The sequence below is a fragment of the Aquarana catesbeiana genome, linkage group LG01, assembly GCF_042186555.1.
Source record: "Aquarana catesbeiana isolate 2022-GZ linkage group LG01, ASM4218655v1, whole genome shotgun sequence".
NCBI classification, from domain to species: domain Eukaryota; kingdom Metazoa; phylum Chordata; class Amphibia; order Anura; family Ranidae; genus Aquarana; species Aquarana catesbeiana.
In genome coordinates this window covers 123,849,640-123,869,382 of record NC_133324.1, presented here as the reverse complement: position 1 = coordinate 123,869,382, position 19,743 = coordinate 123,849,640, and the positions used below count along the sequence as shown (strand labels likewise).

At 41.2% G+C, this 19,743-nt stretch overlaps 1 protein-coding gene across 1 annotated transcript in view; it reads right to left on the bottom strand.

Annotated features, from left to right (window-relative positions):
• The window catches only part of ADAMTS6 (ADAM metallopeptidase with thrombospondin type 1 motif 6), a 504,558-nt gene that overhangs the window by 168,171 nt on the left and 316,644 nt on the right, over nucleotides 1–19,743 (bottom strand). The window contains exon 12 of the mRNA XM_073623564.1: nucleotides 3,017–3,124. Within this exon, the coding sequence (XP_073479665.1) occupies nucleotides 3,017–3,124 (108 nt within the window). The remainder of the gene's footprint in view (nucleotides 1–3,016; nucleotides 3,125–19,743) is intronic.

Sequence of the window (19,743 nt, the reverse complement as noted above, 5' to 3'; positions counted from 1 at the left end):
AACACCCCCAAATTGTTCGCTGTTCTGCGAACTGGCGAACAGCTGATGTTCGAGTCGAATATGAGTTCAACTCGAACTTGAAGCTCATCCCTACCCACTGTCAGCTGACATTACAGAGCCAGTCCAGGCTGGGGAAAATGTGACCATATGGTTGGAATCCACCCAGGATCCTGGAACGGCCCCTGGCTCAGGCTCTTAGGCTCCCCTCCACAGCCCAGAGCTTCAGGAAGCACTCAGTGGTGTTTGATCACTCAGTTCTCATTCTTAGAGCCGGCTGGGGACAAATTCAGCATCAGAGTGATGCTGCATCCACCTAAGTGAGTATAATTCTTAAAAAAAACACCCAAACTTCACTTTTAAAGGTTGAAAGATAATCAACTTAATGGCAGGATCACAAGGTGAAAATAAAATCAGAAAATGAATACAGCATGTATGAATTGGTAAGCTGCAATATAATACATTTTTGTTTTGGGGTTTATTACCACCATAACCGAAGATGCATTAAGGTAATTAAAAACATCTTACTAACTACAATTACCACCTTTACGCCTGTTAAAAACTGAATGGAGACGTAGAGCTGTTGCAGCTTTGGTAAAACTGGGTAGTGCTTATCTTGAAGCGTAGCTAAAGCCATCAATTCAACTGTTTCCCAAAATTTACATTCAAGGCATGCTGTGAATGATAATTGTTTTTACTGACATTGCAATAAACAATCAGTTATAACTCTTCTAAACTTCTCTCCTCGTCTCATCATACAAACGGTCATTTTATTCTGCAATTTATCCTGTTGTTAACTATGTTTAATTGATAGAGAATAGCTAAGTACATTGCAAAGGTGTTTATAAAAAAACAATGTGACAATACATAAAAACAATCAAAAAATATGAAAAAAAATTAAATAATCATTTACAGCACAACATGATATGTTTATGAATGAAGCCTTCCAAAATCTATGCAGGCTCATTTACATAGCCAGCATGACCAGCAATAACACAGAGCAGAGCATAGGCAACAGCAAAGGCAGTTGTCTGGTTTGGTGTGTAGAGTGCCCAAAAAGGCACAATCAATGCACAGCAACAAAAGAAGAAAACAGCAAATATAAAAGCTGGACTGTCCAATACAAAGCCAAGTGGCAACTAATGTGATGTCAATATGCTAAAAACTCTGAAAAAACACGTGACTGTCATCACAATTAAATCATCATAAGAGTTGTGGGTTTTTTTCCTGGTTCAGACCTATCAGCCAAAATAAGAAGCCTTTTAGGCAGCAGAGACATGCACATTTATACTGAGGTTATGTACTTTTGTCAGGAAGGAGGACCCCCACCTTGCCAACATCCAAATATTAGAAAAAAGGATTGAGAAAGTAAACTAGACCTTCTGAAAACATAGCGGACTTTGTGGGCACAACATGAGGCAGTTCATGTAAAAACAAAATAATCTTTATTACAATAAATATTAAAAAACACACACTATAAAATCACTACAACACCCGCTACTCAACAATAGTTCAACAGATACCCAGTTACAAACATGGAGGCATGGATCCAATCATATAGGCATTGAAGGTCCATCGATATACAAGAAAATAAGAGTAGATATAAAAAAAGTCGGGTCCATAACTCCTTCGTGCATGCTTGTCAACGCATTTCGCAAAAGATTTGCTTCCTCAGGACAGATTGGGTAGGTACTTTTGATTGACCTCTAAAAGACAAACAACAGGCAGGAACAGATCCAGGGAAAGGGCAAATGGGTCTCCAAGTGAGGACTCTGAAATGCCAGATGATAAACAGCGTCCAAATCCCAACATTGGGCCAACGGGAAAACACCTCCCAGGGTGGCTAATAAATATTTTAATATCTGTCCACTCTATTAGGGCACGGACATCTATGTGGGTTCAAAGAGGGGCCAGAAAGAGTATGGAAGGGTGAACCAAGTTACAATTTAAATGTCTGGAGGTATGGAAGAGCCCAAAATAGTAGGTGGATATAAGAGGTAGCAGCACTACAATCTTTAAGGCACATCCACTCAAAACTTGAGATTTATTCTAACGCGGCCACAACATAAAAGCAAGCTCCTCCAAAGGTCATAGTCTACTCGAAACAGTAACAAGTGAGGCTTGTAAGAAAATACCTTATTAAGATGGAATCCACCCCAAAAGAGGAGATGTCCCCCACTTGGGAGCTCAAGAGTAGAGCTTGGCCAAACACCCGGTAGGATGGGGGAACCTCTCTTGGGAAATCTGCGCCTCTATGGTGTCACCGCCGACGAAATGGAGTAACTTTTTTTTTAGTTTTTAGACATAAGATGGTAACTGGATCAAAAAAGATCAGACAAATGAATAAAGTCAATTGTCCACAGTGTTAGATGAATGCAGGTTCACACTGCACGAGTATACGAATTTAAATATTCTGCAGATTCCCTGAGCACCAACCAACAGACTCCCCACCGCAGAATTCATCCATCTGGTGTCTGTAGAGAATGGTAGGTACCTATAGAAGTCACTATCATCACACAACTGTTCTGAAATTGTCAAGAGAGTAACTAATGTCATGTTCATGTGTCTTTAGGGTAAATAGTTTACAGTCGATCTGCATCTGATTAGTACAAATTAAAACAAATCCTAATTTCTTCCATCGTGCCTTTACTTAAAGTAACTTCAAGGGGCATTTTGGGTCCATCAAAATTTCTTGTCTTATGGAGCATTCCATATTCCACCATTGGATAGGCTAATCATTGACATTATTTGGGCTGAGGGTTGGAAAGGATATAGAACTGACTCTAAGCCAATGTCAACATTGATTGATGTATGGATGGATGAATAGATAGATAGAGAGATGAATGGTTGAATAGATAAACAGAAAGAAAGATCAAAAATATACAAAAAAAGTACAACTTTTGAAAATATGGATATAAAATCTGAAAGCAGCATATGCTAATACTTCATTGATAGTAATCCTTGTGTTTTGACTTTTTTTTTAATCCAGTAAAGAGGATATGAAAGAACATGGACTTGCCCCTTTCTCTATGGTTCCAGTCTGGCAGAGGGTCCCTTCAGCAGCAGGAATGCTGTTTGTAACACATCTGTTACTTTTGCTCAGACACCAGAGCTCTCTACACACTTCCTAGGAAAGAAGGCAGAAGCAAGTTGGTCAGAATTATAGATACAGCCTGTTTAACATAAATCACTACATTCACTTTACATGAGCACTGCAGATGTCAGCATTACCAAGTCACTTTTTCATAATGAATTAAAAAAAGTACACGTTGCTTTTCATGCATATAAAAAGCACTGTTCCCAAGCGCCTTTGACCTAAAGCCTAGGCAAAAGAACATAGGCCCATAACTACTAGGAGCATTGTAGGCCTTTCACATAATTTAAGACTTTAGAGAATCTTTTGGGGTTGATTTTTCTAAAACTAGAGAGTGCAAAATCTGGTGCAGCTCTGCATAGAAACTAATCAGCTTCCAGGTTTTACTGTCAAAGCTTGACTAAACAACCTGAAGTTAGAAGCTGCTTGGCTACCATGCACAGCTGCATCAGTTTTTGCACTCTCCAGTTTTAGTAAATCAACCCCACTGTGTCTGATAGACTTAGGGGTCATGTTGATGAACATTTTTCCAAAATGTACAACCCCCTTAAATGTATTTCAACTGCCTATTTAGCTTTTGTCTAGAGTCAGCTCTAATGTTCTATGTTCCTAGAGATACTGCCAGAGATCAGCTCCAGAATCTGGCAGACTAATACTCAATGTGATTTTTATTACTGTGATTACATGGAGACTTGGAGCGGCGCTCAAAGCTGGAGGATAACAGGTGTCCCTACCAGTCTTCAGAAAGTGGGAGCAGGCATCAGGCACTAATTCAGAAGCGTGGACCTATGTGGGGTAAGACATCACTCAAAACTGACCCAGTGCTGACAGCGTGAGTAGAAAAAAAAGCCGATCACCGGCTCGCATGTGAGGGACATCAGTCCCAAAGTGGAAGAGGCACATCTGCCTCATCAGTGCCACCTAATAGTGCCACCTAACAGTGCCCACAGTGCTACCTAACAGTGCCCACAAGTGCCTCCTATCAATGCCCACAAGTGCCAGCTATCAATGCCCACCTGTAGTGCCAATCAGTGCCACCTAGCAGTGCTGCCCATCACTGCCACCCATCAGTGCCCATCACTGCCGCCTATCAGTGCCCATCACTGCCGCCTCATCAGCGTACATTAATGAAGGTTGAAAAAATGACCCGTTTTAAATTTTTTATAACAAAATATAAAAAAAAAATTTTTTTTTTTTTTTTAAATTCAGTTTTTACATTTTTTTAACAAAAAGTAAAAACTGCAGAGGTGATCAAATACCACCAAAAGAAAGCTCTATTTGTGGTGAAAAAAATGATAAAAATTTCATTTGAGTACAGTGTTGTATGTCCGCGCAATTGTCATTCAATGTGCGACAGCGCTGAAAGCTGAAAATTGGTCTGGATAGGAGGGGGGTTTAAGTGCCCAGTAAGCAAGTAAGGATAGTGATCATATAAAGCCATTTATATATCATATTATCGTTTCGCTTTATTTCTCCTGTTAATCACAGGAGTACAGTTCGTTCTGCACCCCTCTGACCATTTTCTGCAGACAGTGGGCAGAAGCCAGCTGTGAGCTGATGTCACAGAGTTGGTCCAGGCTGGGACAATATGGTTGGGATCCACCCACAAACCTGGACCAGTACCTGGCTCAGCCTCTCAGCAAGCCACTGAAAGCCTGATCCAGCCGCTCCCACCAGTGTTAATTTTGGTAGCAAATTTTGATTCAGTTTTAGTCTTATGCCCTGTACACACGATAGGATTTTCCGATGGAAAATGTGTGGTAGGACCTTGTTGTCGGAAATTTTGACCGTGTGTAGGCTCCATCACACATTTTCCATAGGAATTTTTCCGACACACAAAGTTTGAGAGCTTGCTAGAAAATTTTCCGACAACAAAATCCGTTGTCAGAAATTCCGATCATGTGTACACAAATCCGACGCACAAAGTGCCACGCATGCTCAGAATAAAATTAGGAGACGAAAGCTATTGGCCACTGCCCCGTTTATAGTCCCGACGTACGTGTTTTACGTCACCGCGTTCAGAGCGATCGGATTTTACGACAACTTTGTGTGACCGTGTGTATGCAAGACAAGTTTGAGCCAACATCCATTGGAAAAAATCCATGGATTTTGTTGTCGGAATGTCCGATCAATGTCCGACCGTGTGTACAGGGCATTAGTCTTAGGACTAAAATGGGATTTTAGATTTAGTACCATTTTAGTCTTCTGCAATTGTTTTAGTTTTAGTCGACTAAATCTCCAGAAGAATTTAGTCAACTAAAATTTCCAGTACATTTTAAAACTCATTTTAGTCGTCTAAAATCTAATGGGTGAAATTAAATTGTAATGCATTAGTTAACATTTCTCTACAATTTCCAAACTCATTATATACTGCTGGAGTGAAAAATCTAGTATGTTATTATTTATGGTATTGAGGTATGAACATGCACTACAGAACAGTGTTAATTTTGAAGTCAAATTTCAGTTTAGTTTTAGTCTTAGTCTTTTGACTAAAATGGCATTTTAGTTTAATGCCCTGTACACACGTTCGGACTTTGTTCGAACATTCCGACAACAAAATCCTAGGATTTTTTCCGACGGATGTTGGCTCAAACTTGTCTTGCATACACACGGTCACACAAAGTTGTCGGAAAAAACGATCGTTCTAAATGCGGTGACGTAAAACACGTACGTCGGGACTATAAACGGGGCAGTGGCCAATAGCTTTCATCTCTTTATTTATTCTGAGCATGCGTGGCACTTTGTCCGTCGGATTTGTGTACACACGATCGGAATTTCCGACAAAGGATTTTGTTGTCGGAAAATTTTATATCCTGCTCTCTAACTTTGTGTGTCAGAAAATCCAATGGAAAATGTGTGATGGAGCCTACACACGGTCGGAATTTCCGACAACAAGGTCCTATCACACATTTTCCGTCGGAAAATCCGACCGCGTGTACGGGGCATTAGTCGCATTTTAGTCATCTCAAGTGTTTTAGTTTTAGTTGTATTTTAGTCGACTAAAATAGTATTCATTTAGTCAACTAAAATGTTTTTGTCGTTTTAGTCGAAGAAATTAACACTGGCTCCCACCCCCTCCACAGCCCAGCACTCCAGTGAGCGAGCGGTAGAGGGCAGAAAGTCACCGGCTCTCTGCTCAAGGAGCTCTGAGTACCAAGCGATCAGCTGTCTTTGATAACACAGTTCTCAGCCTTAGAGCTGGCGGGGGACAGATGCAGCACTGGACTGATGTTGCATCCACCTAGGTAAGTATGATTTTTGAAAAAAAAAAACAGAACTTCTCTTTTAAACTCTAAATTTCCCAAAATAATGCATATTGTATTCTGTAAGCTAATCATATACAGTGAGGGAAAAAAGTATTTGATCCCCTGCTGATTTTGTAAAAGTTGGCCCACTGACAAAGAAATGAACAGTCTATAATTTTATTGGTAGGTTTATTTTAGCAGTGAGAGACAGAATAACAACAAAAATATCCATAAAAATGCATTTCAAAAAAGTTATAAATTGATTTGCATTTTAATGAGTGAAATACGTATTTGACCCATTCGCAAAACATGACTTTTTGTCATGGTCAGTATTTGGTGGCAAAACCCTTGCTGGCAATTGCAGAGGTCAAACATTTCTTGTAGTTGGCCACCAGGTTTGCACACATCTCAGGAGGGATTTTGCCCCACTGCTCTCTCTTTGCAGATCCTCTCCAAGTCATTAAGGTTTTGAGGCTGACAATGGGTAACTCGAACCTTCAGCTCCCTCCACATATTTTCTATGGGATTAAGGTCTGGACACTCTCTAGGCCACTCCAGGACCTTAATGCGCTTCTTCTTTAGCCACTCCATTATTGCCTTGGCCGTGTATTTTGGGTCATGGTCATGCTGGAATACCCATCCACGACCCATTTCCAATGCCCCGGCTGAGGGAAGGAAGTTCTCACCCAAGATTTGATGGTGCACGACTCCGTCCATCGTTCCTTTAATTCGGTGAAGTTGTCCTGTCGCCTTACCAGAAAAACACCCCCAAAGCACAATGTTTCCACCTCCACGTTTGACAGAGGGGATAGTGTTCTTGTGGTCATAGGCAGCATTCCTCCTCCTCCAAACATGGCGAGTTGATGCCTAAGAGCTTGATTTTGGTCTCATCTGACCACAACACTTTCACCCAGTTCTCTCTGAATTATTCAGATGTTCATTAGCAAACTTCAGGCGGGCCTGTACATGTGCTTTCTTGAGCAGGGGGACCTTGTGGGCACTGCAGGATTTCAGTCCTTCGTGGCAAAGTGTGTTATCAATTTTTTTCTTGGTGACTATGGTCCCAGCCGCCTTGAGATCATTGACAAGATTCTCCCATGTAATTCTGGGCTGATTCCTTACCGTTCTCATGATCATTGAAACTCCACGAGGTGAGATATTGCATGGAGCCCCAGACCGAGGGAGATTGACAGTTATTTTGTATTTCTTCTGTTTACGAATAATCGCACCAACTGTTGTCATCCTCTCACCAAGCTGTTTGGCTATGGTCTTGTAGCTCATTCCAGCCTTGTGTGGTCTACAATCTTGTCCCTGACATCCTTGGACAGCTCTTTGGTCTTGGCCATGGTGAAGAGATTGGAATCTGATTGATTGCTTCTGTGGACAGGTGTCTTTTATACAGGTAACAAGCTGAGATTAGCTCCCTTTAAGGGAGTGCTCTTAATCAGAGCTCATTACCTGTATAATTTCAGGGAGCCAGAAATCGTGCTGATTGATAGGGGATCAAATTGATAGGGGATCAAATTTGTATTTCATTAATTAAAATGCAAATACATTTATAACTTTTTTGAAATGCATTTTTCTGGATATTTTTGTTGTTATACTGTATTTCACTGTTAAAACAAGCCTACCATTAAAATTATAGACTGATCGTTTCCTTGTCAATGGGCAAACGTACAAAATCAGCAGGGGATCAAATACTTTTTCCCCCACTGTATATGATCTCCCAATGTAGTAATTTTAAATAAATTGGGAGATGATCCATGCCATGCCTTAGACCCTTCTAACCAGCCACAGTACAGCAACAGTTGATTGTTGACGGTAGAAAACCTAAACTGATCTTTATTGTCACAGCGACATCTCCCAGTGCCACTCATCCCCTTCTCTTTTCTGTTTGTCAACAGGAAAATTCAGCCAATCTGAATATTGCCATTCATAATAGTACCACAGGAAGGGAGTGCCTGAAGGTGCACATCCGGTCTTCTGTGAAAGTCTATGGCCACCCTATGGATCTAAGAATGAGCCCAATGATGCTTACTCCCGCTGGCTAATTCAAGAGTGCTGATAAGGATAGTGAAAGACAACACTTTCTGACAATGTTGTGCATGCCATCAAAAATTACACAATGGTGTAGTTTATTCAATTGAGATGCACAACATAATAGTAACCGTGCTTACAGTTTGTAGCCATGCTCAGACTTACAGCATTCTGATTACGGTCCAGTGCAACCTTAATCATAGGATTTCTAAACAAGACGTGGTAAAAATCTGGGATATAGACTGCAATAAAAAGTGATGGGGATTCTAGCCTTCCACATCTCTACTACTGTTTTTATTATGGGCCTGTTGGAGATTTGCTGACAGTTTTTATTCTGGTGACAATGTTAAAAAATTTTCAAAATGTCACCCTTGACATCAGTAAAAACCTAGCAAAGGTTCTGACCCTTCCCATTTTATCCAAAACTAAACAAAACCTTTTTAATTGGAGACACATTTAAACTTCTAGTTATTGAGTTCTTATTTATTACTTTTTATGCAAGGCAAATTTTGTTTCTGGCTTAACACAATGGTGTGCAAAATGTCAGTAAATATTTTTCAAGCATGCAATAAATGTAATGAGTGTTGTCTAATGAGAGCAGGCAACCCAGGCTTACTGCAATAGGACATAAAAAGCTTCCGGAATGCCGAATTATAACACACATAGTTAAACACAGCATTTTTATGGCACCCTCTACCAGTAAGTCATGTTGTCAGCCATACTGTATACGGACACTAGTAATTAAAGATAAGCTAATTGGCTAAGCATGCACAAAAACATATGCCGCGTACACACGGGTGGACTTTTCGACCGGACTGGTCCGACAGACCGAGTCCGGCAGACAATTCGACCGTGTGTGGGCTTCATCGGACCTGCAGTGGACTGCTTCAGTCGAAAATCTGACGGACTTTAAATTTGGAACATGTCGGAACTCCGCCGGACCCAATTGCTATTGAAAAGTCCGCTCATCTGTATACTAGTCGGATGGACGAAAACCGATGCTAGGGCAGCTATTGGCTACTGGCTATCAACTTCCTTATTTTAGTCCGATCGTACGTCATCACGCACGAATCCGTCGGACTTTAGTGTGATCGTGTGTAGGCAAGTCCGTTGGTTCGGAAAGTCCGTAGGAAATCCGCCCAAAGTCCGTCGGATAGACCATCGGACCAGTCCAGTCGAAAAGTCCGCTCGTGTGTACGCGGCAATAGATCTCAATTAGGAGCAAGCATACATATTTTCAAAATGATTGACAATGTTCACTGTATTATTATGTACAGTTACAATGGCATAAGCTACTAAGGCAAACCAGTGAATATGATATTAATATTATGGTCAAAAATATTTTTTTGGGGGGGGCTAGGTCATTCAAACCACTTTATACACTGTGATTTTCTTAACATTTATGCTAAACAAAAACTTTTTGGAAGGGTTACATCCCCAGTTTATACTAGTAGTATGTGACTCACTGGGGAGATTGCCCTTCACTTCCTGTCTCAGAGATGAACAGGAAATGATAGAAAATCTCTATAAGGTGAGGAGAACTCCACTCTTAATATATATCTATAAAACCCCACCAGGATAAAGCACCTCAAAGGCTACTATAGTGGTATAAAAAATAATTTATTGGACATCAAAAGTACAAAAAACAGTACAAACCCATTGACCAAGTCAGTCAGCTACCCAAAGAGGGGGAACCCCAGCCGCCAAACATCCCCTGACCCCTCCATCCCTCCCAAGCAACTCTCCCACCTAGAGAACCTATCCTCCCACTCCAGTGTCCCAAAAGGGGACCCTATTACCTAATCTCCCCTCAAAACTGGAACAGTTGGCAAATGTATCCTCTTTGCCTTCATGCCTTCCGATCATCACAGGTGACGTAAGGTCTTCACGTCAAAACCAGGAGGAGGGCTATAAGAGGGAGCCCTTCCCCATACACAGGGTGCTGGATTACAAGGCCAACACTGATTGGCAGTGAGGGCCCAGGGCAGAGTTATCAATGGTGGTAGTGGTGATAGTGCTGATGACCCTCCTCCTCAGCGTCTATGATGATGCAGCCCACCCTGGGTAAAGGGAGTCACTAGTAAGGTCATTAAATATTAATTTATGTGGGTTTTAAACTGTAATATAAATACTTCAAAATGATTTTATATATAAAGATATTCTATTCCATCTCTAATGGGGCAGAATTCCTTCCATTGGCACCAACGATGGGGCACTATTCCTCTCACTGACACCAAAGATAGGGCATTGCTTACTCGAACAGGACGCCAGGACATTTTCTACTTCTACTGGCCCTAGTCCGGTACTCCTAAAGTCTGCAGGACAGTAAACCAGCCCTTTGCTTTAAAAGATTGGAAACCCCTGGTCTAGAGTGTCTTTGTAAGCTTTAGCATGAACAGTTTTTTTCACAGGAAACACGCAATAATTTGGCCATGTAGTATAAAGACCAGTGGTTGCTGGTGCTCAATATTTTGGGGGGCGGCAAACTAACAACCCCCCCTGCCCCCCCTCCGCCCGCACGTGGGAGACAGATGGTGGCGATCCCCCCCACCCCTGTCCTAAGACTCCCTGGCCAATCGGGGCTTCCTGATGGCCCGGGAGGAGAGTCAGGAAGTCAATAGCAAATATTAATTTGCTATTGTCACACAAGTGGGTGGGCTCACTCCTTTTTGAAGCCAATTAGAGCCTCTGGCTCTAATCATATGCTTAAAAAAAAACCCATTGGAATTTATGCGACCGGCGCCCTGCATGTACAGTGGGGGCAGAAAGTATTCAGACCACCTTAAATTTGTCACTCCTTGTTATATTGCAGCCATTTGCTAAAATCATTTAAGTTCATTTTTTTTCCTCATTAATGTACACACAGCACCCCATATTGACAGAAAACCACAGAATTGTTGACATTTTTGCAGATTTATTAAAAAAGAAAAACTGAAATATCACATGGTCCTAAGTATTCAGACCCTTTGCTGTGACACTCATATATTTAACTCAGGTGCCGTCCATTTCTTCTGATCATCCTTGAGATGGTTCTACACCTTCATTTAAGTCCAGCTGTGTTTGATCATACTGATTGGACTTGATTAGGAAAGCCACACACCTGTCTATATAGGACCTTACAGCTCACAGTGCATGTCAGAGCAAATGAGAATCATGAGGTCAAAGGAACTACCTGAAGAGCTCAGAGACAGAATTGTGGCAAGGCACCGATCTGGACAAGGTTACAAAAAAATTTCTGCTGCACCTATTGTCCCTAAGAGCACAGTGGCCTCCATAACCCTTAAATGGAAGATGTTTGGGACGACCAGAACCCTTCCTAGAGCTGGCCATCCGGCCAAACTGAGCTATCGGGGGAGAAGAGCTTTGGTGAGAGAGGTAAAGAAGAACCCAAAGATCACTGTGGCTGAGCTCCAGAGATGCAGTCGGGAGATGGGAGAAAGTTGTAGAAAGTCAACCATCACTGCAGCCCTCCACCAGTCGGGGCTTTATGGACCGACGGAAGCCTCTCCTCAGTGCAAGACACATGAGAGACCGCATGGAGTTTGCTAAAAAACACCTGAAGGACTCCAAGATGGTGAGAAATAAAATTTTCTGGTCTGATGAGACCAAGATAGAACTTTTTGGCCTTAATTCTAAGCGGTATATGTGGAGAAAACCAGGCACTGCTCATCACCTGTCCAATACAGTCCCAACAGTGAAGCATGGTGGTGGCAGCATCATGCTGTGGGGGTGTTTTTCAGCTGCAGGAACAGGACAATTGGTTGCAATCGAGGGAAAGATGAATGCGGCCAAGTACAGGGAAAACCTTCTCCAAAGTGCTCAGGACCTCAGACTGGGCCGAAGGTTTACCTTCCAACAAGTCAATGACCCTAAGCACGCTTCACAACAACTCCGTGACTGTTCTTGAATGGCCTAGCCAGAGCCCTGACTTAAACCCAATTAAGCATGTTTGGAGAGACCTAAAAATGTCTGTCCACCAACATTTACCATTCAACCTGACAGAACTGGAGAGGATCTGCAAGGAGGAATGGCAGAGGATCCCCAAATCCAGGTGGGAAAAACTTGTTGCATCTTTTCCAAAAAGACTCATGGCTGTATTAGATCAAAAGGATGCTTCTACTAAATACTGAGCAAAGGGTCTGAATACTTAGGACCATGATTTTAGCAAATGGCTGCAATATAACAAAGAGTGAAAAATTTAAGGGGGTCTGAATACTTTCCGTCCCCACTGTAGATTAGGGGGCCGGGCGCATGGATTGGGGGGCCCCTGCGCCCTGCATTACGGGTTGCCACTGATAAAGACATCTACATATACTTGTTTTTTTCACAACAGCAAGGACTATGCATATTTCAGTCCACTAGAATGGTATTTGCATTCAACAAACCTGCCTGTTATAATCTCTGAACAAAAGTTGCGAACCTATATTAACATTTATTTCACTTTACTTGTTGCTGCATTGCAGCTTAATAAAACACAGGAATAATAACAGGCAGCCGACATAAAATATATTATTGTGCTGTATAAATCAAATTGCTTCCTGAAATTGACGTGATGACTCTTTCAACATCCAGGCAGGAGGCTGAAATAACTTTGAACAAAAAAATGTCTGCCAGGTGTTTAAAAAATTCCTTGACAAGACTGACAGCAATTATACAGGGCTACAAAAGGCATGTGATACAAACTATTCTGCCTAATTATACTTTTAGACATAAAAATATAATTACAAAAAAAAGGAACAGAGAAACACAAAATAACAGTGGCAGTAATAATTAAGAAGCATGTAGCAAAGTGACCGTAACATTGGCCAATTACAAACAAATGAAAAAAAAAGAAAGTCTCAGACAACTTAATTATAATGCCTAGAGTATATATGTCCTGGAGGAAATACTCAGCTAACTGCAGTCTTTGTTTTATCAGAAAAGTGTTCAACAACTGGCTGTATTCTCATTATCCTATCTGTGACATCTTTTAACAGCTGTTATCAATAAAACAGCCTGAAGCCACTGTGGAAAGTCTACCCGCTAAGGTCAACTGTGCAGCCCATTTTTAAGGCATAACATTAACTAGTAGCATTACAACAGCAGCCACTGCAGATTTTCCAAGAAGCAGCATAAAGCCATAAAGGCTGGGGCATTACTATCCTCATTATGGGCTTGAGCCTCACAATTATCCTTTATATATACAGAGCTGGAAAAGGTATTTAGATTTGCCTTCTCTTTGTCCCCCTTTACTAACTCTGAGGGCCTGCATGCTTAGACCTGACCCAATTACTATAATTTTATTTGAATTTTTACAATCTAGATTTTATTTTCTTTATATTCTTTGTAATTTTCCAAAGTATTCATGTTTTTATATTTGTAATTCCCTTTTATTATATCTGTTCATGGACCATATCAATTTTGAGCCATAATGGTTCGTTTGAAGCTGTGGCAATACTATCCCCATTATGGTCTTAAAGGGAAACGTCATTTTCATGGTAAAAAAAAAAGTAATAAAAAAAATAATACAGTGTATATAACTGTGACACAAGTCATATTGTAATTGAATATTATTAAAAATGACCTTTCCATTTCAATCTGTAGCATTGTCTTTTTTTTTTCAGTAAAATGCAATGCAATATGGCTACCTGGAGGCGTTCTGTACACAGAACCCCCCCCAGATATGTAATTTCCTGCATGTGTGATTGGCTAACTGATTTTCCCAGATCTCAGGCATCCCCTGCAACAAAATGTCATTTTTGGTGAGATACTCTCAGAGGGAAATCACGCCTAAGTGAGGCAGACCACTTTCCTTATTAGAATCATGTAGGTGTAGCAGCTGATTAATGATGATAAAATCTCTGACATACAGACTCATTTTGCACATGGACACAGACAAACAAGCAGCTAATTCTTCAGAATAACAAAAGGTGGCAATCGGCGACAAAGTTTGTTAAAATCCTTGCAATGTGCATAGATCATCCAGAGGGAAAGGTTTTTTTCTCAAGAAAAGTTGATTTACTCTTTGAGCACCACCGTTTTCTTCTGTATACATGGAGCCGAAGAAGGTATTTAGATTGCCTTGTCCCCAGTCACCAACTCTAAGCGGTTTTGTAAGGGACTTACCTGATCAGACCTAACCATTTTACTATTAATATATCTATAGATTTTTGGGGGTTTATCGTACTGGCATTGTTCTTTTAAATTTTTATGACTATGTTTTTCTTTTTTTTGTATTCTTTGTCATTCTGAGACAGGATCACTGCAGTCACCTCTGGCTTTGGTCTACTTCTAAAAGGCCTTTTGGAACCCGCTCTAGGCTCCGCCACTTTTATTATTATTATTATAATACAGCGCTAACAATTTGCACAGCACCTTGCAACATTAGGGCAGACAGTACAGTTACAATACAATACTATAAGTCAGTATGTCTACAGCCAGCTCTTTTGGGTGCATTTCTACCTCTCTCTGCCTTCCGGCTCTGTCCAGGGCCTCCATTAGCTGACTACATCTCCCTGATAGTGGGGTCTCTGTCTCCCATGCCCCAACTGCACTATTACTCCTCCCAACCTGGATTATATGTGGGACCCATTACATCACTACAGGAGGACTCTAGCTAAAAGGGACCTAACACCTGAAGACACTATTCTCTGTAACAAGACACTATTCTGGAACAGAGCCACCTAGAGGCAGACTAGCTAACTGCACCTGCTTACAGACAGACACCACCACTTTTTTGCTTTACCCTGTCTCTCTGAAAGAGAGCATAACCAGGGATATTAACAGCCCAACCATGTAACGAATGAAGCCAAGATTCAGCAATACTAATTAAATCATTCTCTTTGTACACCAAGCCTTCCAACATCCCTATTTCGCTTAGCTTAAGCAAACAGTTGAGTACTGTCCGTGATACTTTTTTTATTTGCACTAACATACAATTTTTCAGGATAAGCTTTCGGGATATGTCCCCTTCTTCAAGGTCCCAGCAGTACTCCAAAGTTACTCTAGATCCCAGAGTACTATCATGGACAGTACTCAACTGTTTCTGTCGCACTAATACGGCTACAATCACCTTAAGCAAACACTTTAACCCATTGTTACACTTTGCACTTGTGTTTACCATATCTTTTTGTAATGCAAATAGTACTGTTATCCTCAATGTTTATTTGTAGCAAACATTGAATATTACTGTACTATTCATACTAAAAAAAAATAAATATGGTAAATACATGTGTAAAATGTAACAATTGATAAGAATGAACTAAGAATGTCTTAAACTGGTTCTATGCTGAATTGAGGGCTGTATGAGGATTAATCAAAGCACAATTCTTAGAAAGCTCACAGTAGCAGTCACCAGTAAAGAGTGACAACAAAGGAATAGCTGGCAATTATATTTCTGTTCAAGAGCAGAAGTCTTGGAAGCTGACAGCAGGGTAAGCAAGCAGGATGTAAAAGGCTTTTAAATATTACATTATCACTATAGAATCTCTAATCACAACATGAGGAAATGATTCATGGGTTTAAGATTGACTGGCATAGACTTGCAAACAAATTCCACACTGCTGTAAAAAAAAATAAAAAAATAAAAGACAGGTTATATACTGAGACTCAGCAAGCCTATATAAATAATAAAAGTGCTGATGAAACGTACTATTTACCATATACCCTTATTGGCATTTCCATACACTAACCTTTTCTGTAACTGTTTAAAAACCCACAATTCATAACCAATATTTCACAATTCAGCCAACCAACTTCATCATATAATGATGATTGGGAAAAGCTGGGGTGAGCACTGGAAGTACTTGTTATAACTCAAAAATGTTTTCAAACCTGTTTGAAGATCTCTGCAAATGATAAGCATTCCCTTTTCTCCATAGAGAAGTTGTGGTGTCACTACTTTTCCCAGGTATTCAACTGGTGGGCTTTGGTTACGTTTAGGCTAAAGTTTTGGCATTGTCATGACTAGTAGAGATGAGGGAGTGCACGCAAGGTTAGTTTAAGGGGGTGTTTTTTTAAAGTTTTGCATCGAGTGGGGGTGGGTTAAAATTCCTGTCAAAATTTACTGCCGTTTGTGTCCTGATTGGTGCGATTTCCCCTTACTTCCTCTACTGGTAACAGGAGGTCACAAAGACATGAAGTGGTGGGAAATCTCTTCAATGAATACAGAGTAGGGATGAGACGAACACCCCCCTGTTCAGTTCGCACCAGAACATGCGAACAGGAAAAAAGTTCGTTCGAACACGCGAACACCGTTAAAGTCTATGGGACACGAACATGAATAATCAAAAGTGCTAATTTTAAAGGCTTATATGCAAGTTATTGTCATAAAAAGTCACGGGGAATGCCACAGGGAAGTCCCGTCATGTCCCATGCGTCAGAGGGAGGTGGGGTCACCGGGTGGCCCCGCCCCCAGTTATTTAAGAACCGTCAGAAGAGGAGACGCGTCACACAGCGGGAGCCTCCCTCCATGCCAGCATGGATGCGGAGCGGCTGGAGAAGAAGATGAAGAAGAGAAGAAGAGAAGAAGATGAAGAAGAGAAGAAGATGAAGAGAAGAGCGGGAGCCTCCCCCCATGCCATGGGTGCGGAGCGGCCCGAGGAGAAGAAGATAGAGGACGCTGCGGAGGAGATGCTGGACGAGAACACCGGAGGAAGAACCAGAAGAGCCAGAAGAACCAGAAGAAGAAGAAGAAGATGAAGGAAGATAGAAGAAAGAAGAAGCATTTAAATAAAAGAATTGTCAAAACCTGTCTCTTGTCATTTTTAACATTTTTGACAGTTTTTTAGTCAAATGGTAGGGCCCTTACCATTTCACACAGGGGGGCGGGATCTGGGGGTCTCCTTGTTAAAGGGGGCTTCCAGATTCCGATAAGCCCCCCGCCCGCAGACCCCCACAACCACCGGCCAGAGTTGTGGGGATGAGGCCCTTGTCCTCATCAACATGGGGACAAGGTGTTTTGGGAGGCTACCCCAAAGCACCCTCCCAATGTTGAGGGCATGTGGCCTGGTACGGTTCAGGGGGGCCACTCTCTCGTCCCCCCCTCTTTTCCTGCGGCCTGCCAGGTTGCGTGCTCGGATAAGGGTCTGGTAAGGATTTTTGGGGGGACCCCACGCCATTTTTTTTTAAAATTTTGGCGCGGGGTTCCCCTTAAAATTCATACCAGACCTGAAGGGTCTGGTATGGAATTTAGGGGGACCCCCACGTCATTTTTTTTTTAAATTTTGGCCAGGGTTCCCCTTAATATCCATACCAGACCTGAAGGGCCTGGTATGGAATTTAGGGGGAACCCCACGTCATTTTTTTTTTTAATTTTGGTTCGGGGTTCCCTGTGGGGAATTCCCATGCCGTTTTTATCAATGAACTTTTATGTGTATTGTCGGACCGGCAATCCAATAGCCGCGAGTAGTTTTAAATGACTTTTTTTCCTTTGAAATGTCATTTTGCTGTCAGATTGTTCTAAACACGGGAAACATGCGCCCCATTACAGGCATACTATAGACACCCCCCAGCTATGAAATTTAAAGGGATATTACACTTTTATTGTTTGACTTTAAGCATTATTAAAATCACTGCTCCTCACTTTTTTTTGCATTGATCCATGTCCCCTGGGGCAGGACCCAGGTCCCCAAACACTTTTTATGACAATAACTTGCATATAAGCCTTTAAAATTAACACTTTTGATTTCTCCCATAGACTTTTAAAGGGTGTTCCGCGGCATTCGAATTTGCCGCGAACACCCCAAATTGTTCGCTGCTTGGCGAACTTGCGAACAGCTGATGTTCGAGTCGAACATGAGTTCGACTCCAACTCGAAGCTCATCCCTAATACAGAGACAGCAGCAAAACTCTTTATGTTCCTGTTTGAATCCTTCCCCATACCAACCTAAACCAAGAAAAACAGTTATTTCTGGAGTCGGGCTTTAAAGCAGAACTTTACCCATAACAAATTGCTTAAAAAGAATTGCTTTAGCAACATTATTCCTCATTAATAATTATGTTACCAAAATGAGTGTGTGCTGTAAATTGCCTCCAGCATTGGTCCTGTTTCCTCTTGTTGGAGGCTGCCATTTTGTTGAAGCCCCAAGCCTCTGAGCATAAGTAAATCATAAAGCAGAACTAAACCCATTGAGTTAACGGTTTTAAAAAAGTTTCATTCTTGGAATGTTGGAATTTCTAACTGTCACATTTTCTTGTTTCCTCAACCAAACTGTCAAACCATCAAATGGCTGGTGTCGTAACTGATCACATGTGCATCCTTGGCTGTAAAGGATAGTTAAATTCTGCTTTTAAGGCTGTCAGCAGATTGGCCTCTATAAATTTATCATTGCCCAAAGCCTCGTACACACGGTACGATTGTTGGCAGGGGTTGTCTGTTAACAGACTGTTGTCCTAAAATCTTACCGTTAGTACTCTCCTTTTGACAATTGTTCTCCAACTTTTGGACAACAAATGTTTGATGACAGGCTAGTAAATTTTCGGCGGACAATGGTTTGACGTCAGATTTTCGTATGGTCAGTACAGAAATCCGTCACACAAAAGTCGAAAGTACAAACACGAATGCTCGGAATCAATGCTCACCAAACACGAAATTAGCAGTAGGGGCCCAAAGGGTGGCGCTCAAGAGCTGAAATTCCTCATAGTATGTCACTACCTTCGTGTTTGTGGCACAACAATTGTGTACCATTAGTATGCAAGACAAGATCCTGACACACGCCCTTTTGACAAAAATTAGAGGCTCAGTTGGCCAACAATTGTACTGTGTATACGAGGCTTAAAAGTGCCTAAAAATGGAGAGCAACTGAGCATGTGCAGAGCATTGTGAGACAGTGTAATAATGGATTTTAAACAGTATAGGCATTTATTTTTAATATTTTACATAGGTTTACCTGCAGAAGGGGCCAGCCTGAAGTTATCTAGCAGGACTGAATTTTTTTACTAAAGTTCCTATAAATGGACATGGACTTGGATACAAAAAATAAAAGGAACCCTTTCCACCATGTCAGGAAAGCTCACCGATTTTACAGGAAACAATTAAAAAGAAGTCTTCTCACTTAACTGTGAAAGCATTTGTTATGAAAACCTGATCCTAAGCCTTTATTATTCCAAATCATATTACCAATTAAAAAAGAAACCTTATCTTAATGTAATTGGAACATCTGGAAGCTATAAAAAAGGTGGGAAAGGATGAAGCCATGTACGCAGGCAAGAAATACACACCTAAAAAGTTCATCTTTTTGTCCTGTTCTCAGCCACTAATTACTAATGACAATGCCTATTTTCCGAGTATTGTAGCTTTAAAGGAAATGAAAAATTTTGTGTGAAGATAATGAAAATTCATGAATATTTAAACTTCGGTGACACGGAAAATTAATTTTGTTTGAAACACAG